The sequence below is a fragment of the Limulus polyphemus genome, unplaced genomic scaffold (assembly GCF_000517525.1).
Source record: "Limulus polyphemus unplaced genomic scaffold, Limulus_polyphemus-2.1.2 Scaffold1447, whole genome shotgun sequence".
Taxonomy (NCBI): domain Eukaryota; kingdom Metazoa; phylum Arthropoda; class Merostomata; order Xiphosura; family Limulidae; genus Limulus; species Limulus polyphemus.
In genome coordinates, this window is record NW_013667057.1 from 25825 (window position 1) to 35667 (window position 9843).

Sequence of the window (9843 nt, forward strand, 5' to 3'; positions counted from 1 at the left end):
CCAGACACGTGACCATGCTTGAAATATTCTAGATGTGTTTGTGTATGTGGTAGTTGAATTGTAGCGAATAAGCTAAACCGTGGGTCCAGATCGGTTGAGAGAAGAATTTATTCGAAGATATCTCAATCGATTTGACACACCAGCTGAATCTGAGATTCCTCAATTAGTTATTGCACTGACAGCGAAACATAAATAAAAAATAAAAAATAGGCACAATAGTCCCGTTATCTTCAAAACAGGGGATTGGAATCATATAAAATAAATCACTAGTTTCAATATTTTGTGAAACTAAATGAACAGTAGAGTCCAAAGATGCATTACAAGATGGTTTCCCTAGCAGTTTTCAGATTAAAAATGCCATTTCTGCAACGAAGAGCAAACATAAACAGGGTGGTATAATGCCCAGCACTGGTGGGTCAGCGGTAAGTTTAAGCAAAAATCAGGAGGTTCGATTCACCGTGAAGGACAGAATGCAGAGCCCATTGTGTAGCTTTGCGCAAAGAAAACAACAATGTTTACCAAGTCGATATCATGTCCAACTTTTTATGCTTAAGTATTTGAAAAGGCTTTTAAGAATCATTGATACTTCTCTTGAAAATATATTATGGTTTATAAACATTATTCTGGTCAATTTTGTCACATTAAAAGTGATATAAATTCTTTAGTGATTGATACCACACGAGTCAGCCCAGCATCTTTTCATGCTGAGTCTAGGATGGTCAACAGGAGGGTCATTCCGGAAACCGGTGATTTAGGGTTATTTCGATAGATCTCGATGAACGTAAATAAAAAACTAATTATTAATAAAAATGTGGCATGATGAAATCTATGTGGATTATACTATGGTGGTACCATACCATATATTGAAATTAAAATAACATATGGAAAAATAAATAACTTTCATATTGTCAAGAAACTAAAATGGCAGGGAAAAATGTATAACTTTAATATTACCAATGGAATGAATTACTTCAATAGAGTTTAGTCCTAACTGTAATGCTTTCTGTTTTCTAACAGATTACTTGCTGCAAATTATCAGGAAAAACGAACACACGCAAAAACACCCCACTAGTGGGAGACGTGTTAAAAGTATACATTGCAAAATAATTTTAAATAAGTGAACAGTGATTTTTAACAAACTTATAACGTCCGTGTTTTGATTCTTATACAATCACTTAACAACTATTTTCTTAAAGGTAAAATAATTCTGTAAACTGGGCATATTCAGGAAGGAATAGCTAACACGGTTATACGTATCATCAAATTTAAGTGCTCTAAATATTCTGAGAGAAGAGCTTAAAATAAAATATTTATGTATTGTGTATAAATATTTCAAATAAACATATATTTTACTCGTCATCCAAATATTAACATAATTGGATGAAAATTAAAAACAAATCACAAGAGGTTACCTGTGAGCGATTTCGCCAAAGAGAGAGAGAGATATAGTTTCTAAAGTACAGAAACCAAACATGAAAAACCTAAATAACAAACACCTGGGGCAAAGAAACAAACAATCACCTATTTTGTTTCGTTTCGAAGGAGGAAGATTACTTGTATAGCAGCGAAGGTACAGAAACAGTTGCAGGAACAAATTAGTAATACAGTTAATACACACACACAAACACAAAATCCACATTTAATCACTTAATATATAAATATATAGCTAGGCAACCATCTCTTACCTGTGTCATCTGTGTCAACTTTTTCAGATTCTGACCAGTTTGAAAGACGTTCGCAGCCTCTTCCACTAAATGAATACCTGGTTTGGAGAAATAAAATTTAAACTAATAAATTAAGCATGTAAGATTTTGACAAGTGAATGATTGGCCTCACTGTATGTGGGTATTTTACCCGACGTTTTTTTTTTTCAATATCAAACCAAAAAAGGATAAAAATGTGCAAACTGTGCTAATCAGGTGGTATTTTTTTAACACGTTGCGTGATACTGAATGTCTTGTTTTCTAACTATTGTTTTTAGCTAAAACATCAAATCATTAAAATTGTATTGTACAATTAATTTGTCTAGTTGGCAAGTGACATTTTGCATAATTTCTTTGCAAATTAATTAATAGTGATATTTATTACTCAAATATATACAGGTGGTTTCAAAAATGTTACACGACTTTAAAAATCTCTCGCTTGGTCGAGTGCACATAATTAATTCATATTCTAAAATATTTCTTTGTCCTGCCTGAAAGCGTAATGTTGAATTTCATATGAACATCTTTAAAAATACTTCAGAGCAATCATGTCAATTTTTCTCACATCTCCCAATATGTTTGAAAAATATGGTGATTTACAAATATCAAGTAATTTAATCGAACCTTGCTTTGTTAACTGTTCAATAGAGGACAACAGGCTAACATAAGGCTAACAGTTTATGAAGGGAATCAGTGGTGTAGGAAGGAGTTGTAAAGTGGGGTACTTGGCTAGACATGCAGATTTTACAATGAGACATTGAAAGTATAAGGAGCTGATAAAAGGTAGCTCAATCTAGTGCATGCCTCCCAGAAAATTAATGGTAATATAATTTACAGTTGCTATATAAGTCAAACATATAAATATGGGGTGCTATAGCACCCCCGGTTCCAACGCCTCTGGGAACGTTTTAGATCTGTTCTACGAATTCTGACCAAGATCACAATCATAGTTTTTATTTTTATGTATTTTTCTTAATGTTCACAATAAACTATAAATAAATAATTCGCCATCTTCTCATTTCAATTGATTTATTTGTGTATTATCTTATAATATCGTTGTTTGTTATTAAGCACAAAGCTATACAAAGGGCTATCTGTGCTCTGCCCACCATGAGTATTGAAACCCAGTTTTTAGCGATATAAGTCCGCAGACCTACCACTGTGCCACTGGGGGGGGGGGGCGTATATAATAATGAATTTAAGTGTATTATCTTAAAATAATGAATGTAAGTGTTATAAATTATCATGTAAATGTACTAACTTTTCATATGATTTTTTTATTATATATATTCAACTATTATAGTGATGTTTTTTAACTGTTGTGTTTACTTCTGGTTTTCAGGGAGATCTAGCTACTCTTGTCTCATTCTTCTAGCGCATCCACTGCCTCAAAGAGTGGAGCCCAATTCTATTCGTGGTAACGGGACGCGAATCGAGAACTCTCTGATAAACAGTTCGTGAACATTTACCATTAAGCCACACCCGGCCCTACAAAATTAATATTGAATTTTTCATATGATGCGTTTTTGTATAAGCGTGGGTTTCACTCACCCAAACTAAAAGCCACTTCTCTCCCATAAGGATTACCTTTACTTTTCTATGAGTTTGAATTTGTTTTTTCCGAACATTCAGGCAAAACTACTTAAGGGTTACACGCAATAGCCGTCCATAACTTTGAAATGATAGACCAGAAGGAAGGTAGCTTGTCAAGAGCACTCACCACCAACTCTTACGCTATTCTGTTTGGTCGAATTGTGGTATTTTAACATCAGATCTTTAGTCCAGTACACTAACCACTGGGCCATGCTCGGGCATCAAGAGTTTGGAAACCACGTTTACGTTACAGTAATCGTAACACAAGTTCTTTTCTGTAAAACATACAATTTTAACTGGGGGGCGCATGCAAACAGGACATTCCATATATTTCTTAAGCATAAATAAAGACGCAGTAATATATAACTATAATATTTCAAGATTACAAGAAAAATTCCAACAGGTCGTTATTTTTTACTTTTATTTGACATCTTAAATTGATTATTAAAACATATTATCCGATTGACTGTATCGATAAAGTGATGGTCTGAGTGTATTTATACATTTAACCACCAATAAAGTTTTTATCAAACACACGTGCTAAGCAAATTAAAGCATATTCTTATTTAGTTAAAATAATGGCTTTGAATTTTTTCAAGTACAAACTTTTAGTTCATAGCTCCGTTATCTCTTAACCGATTTGAGATCTAATTAGAGTTATGGACTCAGAATGTCAAACCCCTTCGATTGATGTATGTATTTGACCACGCCCAAGGTCTTATATATTGATTTACTCTAATCCTGCCTAAAAGAATTTCAATTTGAGGGTAGGCTGGTAGAGTACAGATGAGTAATAAAATCGAATCGGGTATACGCGCGCCCTCCACGCATGGTATTGCGGTGCATTAAAATATAACTAATAAAAAGGGAAAAAATGTCTCATAGATTAACTTACTATAATTCTGCCTAAAAGAATTTCAAATGTCGCGGCTACTGAGGATTCCCTGTTGTTTTCTACTTATTTCAATACTTAAGATATTTGACAGTGGTTTTGGCAAGTGTACTTGACCCCCCTGTGTATTAATCTTAATCTCACGTGTAGGTTCTTAAACAAAGAAATAACTTATTTTTTTTCTAGCTCGATGGGATTCCAACAAAGATCATGATTTTTTTTATAACGTTTGTTTATGAAAATTAGGTTTGCTGTTATTTATACATATGCATCTCCACTAAAGAAATATGTCGGTTGAAATTCGAAAAAAAAAAAAGTTATTGGCATAAAAAGCAGTGTAGCGAGAAATAAGATATAAAAAAGATGAACTGTGATATATTATTAACGCATAAAGCTCTCAATGAAGCGAAAAAACACAGAAAGTTGTCTAGACATAATTTACTTATCCAAAGGCCATGTAGCTACATAGTGCGTCAGCACGAACAATACACATAAAAAATATACTTATATTCGCTAGCCCTATTACAGTGGTTCTCAAAGAGAAGTTAGCGTCTGGTGGGTGGTGGAGTGGTCCAAAATGCAAGTCATAAAAGCGCAATGTTACAGCCGAGTCCATACAAGAGAACAGAACAGGTGGGGTAGGACCGGTAGGTGGTCCGCAGAAGTTCAAATTTGAGAACCACTGCCCCATTAGAATCTAGTATATTACAATTGATTTTTGATTAATATTATAATTCCTAATGTTATTTTTGCTTTTATACACGGATAGTTTTGAGAAATATAATTACGATAAAAATATTTACGGCTTTAAGGCTTAGGTAACTGGTAAAAAATAAGAAAGAAGACGAACATTATATGAATCTTAATTGAGCAATATCGCCCTCTCCTGTGGTGTAGCCACCCAGTGGCACAGCAGTATGTCCGCGGACTTACAACGCTAGAAATCGGGTTTCGATACCAGTGGTGGGCAAAGCACAGATAGCCATTTGTGTAGCTTTGTGTTTAACTACAAACAACCTGTGGTGTACCGATAACGTCCAGTGACTCTTTCTTAAATACAAAACGAAAACTTCAACTTTCTAGTAATTAACACAACAACACAATCACATTAAACTGATTTATATTGATTACGTGCTTCATGCACTATTTAATAGCTAAAAATCCTGACTTAGAAACATTACGAATAAAATTAGTTCGCACGCACATACTTATTACGATGTTTTATCTTAGTTGTGCCACGATTACATGCTAACTAAATGCAATCGTTAATTAGCTGGCTTTCCTAGAATTCCGTATTGTAGCTATATCTACATAATAATATATACCTTCTTGATAAGTTAGTTAAATCGGTGTATAATTAAAACTTTTAAAGCGCACTCTGTTGGTGAACGTTGTTGTTCAGCGGATTATAGGTAATTTGATTTCAAGGACAGTACCATATATATGTATATACAGCATAAACAAAAAATATTGAATTTTTTAATATAAGTGATGCTCTGTAGAGAAAATAAAAAATATTAAACTCAGGGTTCAAAGAAATGAAATACTCCAACGTTTCATTACCAGAATTTTCAAGTCTATAGGGCGGGGACAATTCTTACATAAACGGGAGAAATAAAATTAGAACAATAAATAAAAAAATAAAATAACTCATAAAACTTTTATTAATCAACATGAACAAATAAAGAAAATAATGAGTATATTACACAAGTGCGGCACTAAAAAATCAAGTACATCTGATGTCAATCAGACGAGTATTAAATTCAAAATAATATGTCTATATATTAATATAAACAGATCCTGTCTACAAGAAGAATCGTTATAAACAAAGTGGTTATACTTCCGGGTGGATCCTCTAGTCTAGACTTTCAAAGTCAGTCATATCCCCAAGGGTAGAAAAGCAGATCGATATTCGTGGGCCGAGATGGTTTCCTACGGCCAATAAAACCCAGTCGCAACGTAAGTTTTTATTTATTTTATGTATCGACCAAGGCTATCCAATTTTTGTTCACGTGTGACCAACAGAAGTGTTGCTATGGGAACCGCCATTTTAAAGAAATGAAAGTTGTTTTTATTGCCGAGGACCGTGTATACTATCACTCAAAGGAAGACTTTAGGCCAAAGAGTGAAAACGCAGAGGATAGTGAGGCAAAACATTAACGTGTTGTATCTACCACGCTAATGAAAGAAGTTAAGCCTAAGTACGAAATCATTATGTCGGCGTTTCTCAAACTGCGGTCTGCGAGTCATGTTCGAAATTTCGTAAATATATTTAAAAAATTATGATTTACAGAATAATTTTTTTTTCTTTCGTAAAAATATATTTATATGAATTAAAACATTTAATTTCGGAATACAATTTTTCACGTACATGGAATATTTTTTCATTTTTCTTTGTTTCAAAACAAAAAACATCGATTGGTTCGGGGGGGGGGGCGAAAAAACAAAAGAAATTAAAAGGGGTCTTCGGGTTACTAAAGTTTGTGAACCGCTGCATTATATAATGATAGTTATGAAGTTGAAATCTCCATGTCAAGGTAAAGATACGATTTGTAATTTATGAAATTATTTAAACAAGTAGTTGCGCTAGTTGAAGGACTGGGGTTTATTTAGCAACTTGAGGAATAAATGTTCCTTAACACTGTCAGCTTGTTTTTACTGTCTTCATTTATTTATTCGCATTATGACAATAATTTTATTTATGCTAACTCATTAATATGTATATGAAAATTCTAGCTAGTCATGTTCACAACTATGCACTTAATCATGATTAATGGCCGATATGGGCCCTGTCATGGTCTGGTGGTTAGGACGCTTGACTCGCCACCTGCGGGTCGCAGGTTCGAACCCTCTCATTGAACATGCCGTCCTCTCAGCCGTGAAGGCGTTATATTGTGACAGTCAATCCCACTTTTTGCTGGTGAAGAGCAGACTAAGAAAAGACGGTGGATAGTGTTGACTAGCTGTCTTTCCTCTCACCTATCACTTCAAAACTAGGGGCGGCTAGGGCTGTTAGCCCTCGAGTTACGTTGTGCGAAATTAAACAAACAATAATTTAGGGATAGGAAGTTTGGGAAGTGCCAAATGTTTCAGTTTTTGCTTAAAATAAACACCGTTATGAAAAAAAGCAGAAAAGTACTTAGCATTTAAAGTACAATACAGCAATTATGTTAAGTTGGTTTGCTTTATAAGTTGTAATAATAAGTATTATTATTGCTTATTATATATATTCGAAAATTATCTAGTTTACATTTTACAAGACCCCCCAGTGGCACAGCGGTATGTCTGTGGACTTACAACGCTAGAAACCGGGTTTCGATACCCGTGGTGGGCAGAGCACAGATAGCCCTTGTGTAGCTTTGTGCATAATTAAAAACAAACAAACATTTTACAAACTCCTAGACATACTTATGCATTTATCTAAGCCACTATTTGACAAAAGTCTGTCTTTGTATCCTTCACTTATAACTGGCGAACCGCTGAACCTATTGTGACAAAACATGAAACTTGTCTTTGGGGTCTCCCCATGAGTAACAGAGGGGGAGTGTAGTCGAAGTTAGGATCTGACCCCCCATGTCTTCTACATGTGTTGAAAGGGTACGTCAGCTAGTATATAAAAATTTATATAAATGGTACTCTGTAATAACGAAGTCTTTACCTTTGTTTATCCTGCTACTGCTAGCCTCAAACTTATAAGGAATTTTAACACAGATTACTGTAATAATATATCCAACTAGTGCTGCCATCTAATGAGTGGTGCAATCAATACGATTGACGTCATGTGGCATGAGTTACTGTTGCTTCGAAGCGTGTGTACGTTAGTTTAGCAGGCGTAAATATATCATTTTATAATAAGTATTCGTAAAATTATGCTCTGTATTCAAGAGTGGTTTTATACTCCTTTTACAATAGAACAAAGGTCTCAAAAATATACAATAAACCAAAATATAACCCAATTTCTTTTTGCTTTTGATATTTTCTGGGCTATTTTACAACAAAACAATCTCTCACGAGAAGCGTAACGCATTAATTATAACGAAGCACGAACCGCGTATTAGTGTAATTGGCAAACGTCTGCAGGTTCAAGTGCTATTACTAACCAGGTTAATCAGAGTATGTAATGAATATTCACGAAATGGTTGTTTGTGTTCGATTTCCATCCTAAATTACAGTATGCAAATGAGACCGTTGCTGGGCAAATTTGCCTTACTAGAAGAGAAACAAAGTCCGGACCAAGTTTTGAAACTAATTTTAGGGCGTAGCACTTTAGCGCACAACCATTACAAACAGTGACCACAAAGAAGCACCAAAGATAGCTACGCGGGTTAATAAACAGTTAGAGAAATAATAGCATTTCCCTAAGTTATATAAGAATACAAAATTCAACCTGCTTCAGTGCAGCGACGAATGACATTTTTTTTTTGTTGTTGTAAGTATACATAAATTTCGTTAGTCAATATTAAATCATAAAAGGTATCGTTTTTTTTTAATGCAGGATGCCTTTCACGTGCTGCCTAACTAATAAATTTTGGAATAAAGTATGGAACGAAAACATCTTTGAAAATCAATTTTCCTTTTTGTTTTTATCCGAGTCCATGTTCCACCTATACATAACTTTGGCTTGAACAACTTATACAGCATGATACGTGTCATGCGGAAAGGGTAAGTGCAGGCTAACAAGGAAACGCCAAGAAAAAAAAAGAGAGTAAACTCTTGGCATGCATCATTTTCGCAACTGAGTGATAAGAAAAAAAGAACCCCGAACGACGACGACGACGAGGTCTGATATACATTATCTTTAAGTGGATGCAATATTATTTGCTTCGATGAATTTCGTTTATCTTGATTCGAGTTCCAACTTCATATGCACATAAATAAGATAAACTCTGGTATTAATTTACCTTTTAAGTCAAACAGATGGAGGGAGGAATGGGGGAGAGAACTACACATTACTTTACAAACACCTGCGATTGATCTGAGTATAAATTATTTTTATACGATTAGCTTTTCTTATCCTTTTCGTATTTCAAATCAAGTTATCCTTATGGAATAACTTACAAAAATATCCAAGACATCTTTCTACAAGTTTGATCTTTATTTGCCCTTCTGCAATACAAGATAATATCTTGTATATTTTCATCTTTATCGTCTTACGCAGTAGAAAAAAAAAAATAAAAAAAACGTTAGACTAAGCTCTTTTCATCTGCCAACGCATTTGAAATTATTAAAGACTCAGACAGTCTCTCAAACAACACAAAAAACCAGACAGTGAAAAAACAGTCGGCTTCTCCTGGTTCGATGTCTGTTTCATGTTGATCAGTCGCATGCTTTTCTGCCGCACAACCAGCCTATAGCTGCTGCATGCTGTAAAAACGTGTTGTTTTATCTTTCAGGAGGCTATAGATGGGAGCGATGTTAGAAAACATATTCCGGCTGCATATTTAATAAAAGTTCTTCCACTAACTTTAATAAATTAGCGTTCATAGATCCGTACGAAAAATTTGAAACAACAAGGAACAAAAACCTACATATTAAAAACAAAACAAAACAAACTAATTCCATGTTCCATAAATACGGTTTGCAGCTCCTCCTTACCTATAAGACCCCCCCCCTGATAAATCCTCTTTCTTCTTGTTGACAGGACACATTATTGCA

General features: G+C 34.4%; 1 protein-coding gene across 3 annotated transcripts in view; it reads right to left on the minus strand.

Annotated features, from left to right (window-relative positions):
* LOC106463619 (NGFI-A-binding protein 1-like) overlaps positions 1–9843 on the minus strand; it is a 90484-nt gene that overhangs the window by 10717 nt on the left and 69924 nt on the right. For all 3 annotated transcript variants that reach the window (XM_013923668.2, XM_022391154.1, XM_022391153.1), the window contains one exon: positions 1686–1762. In XM_013923668.2, the coding sequence (XP_013779122.1) occupies positions 1686–1762 (77 nt within the window). The remainder of the gene's footprint in view (positions 1–1685; positions 1763–9843) is intronic.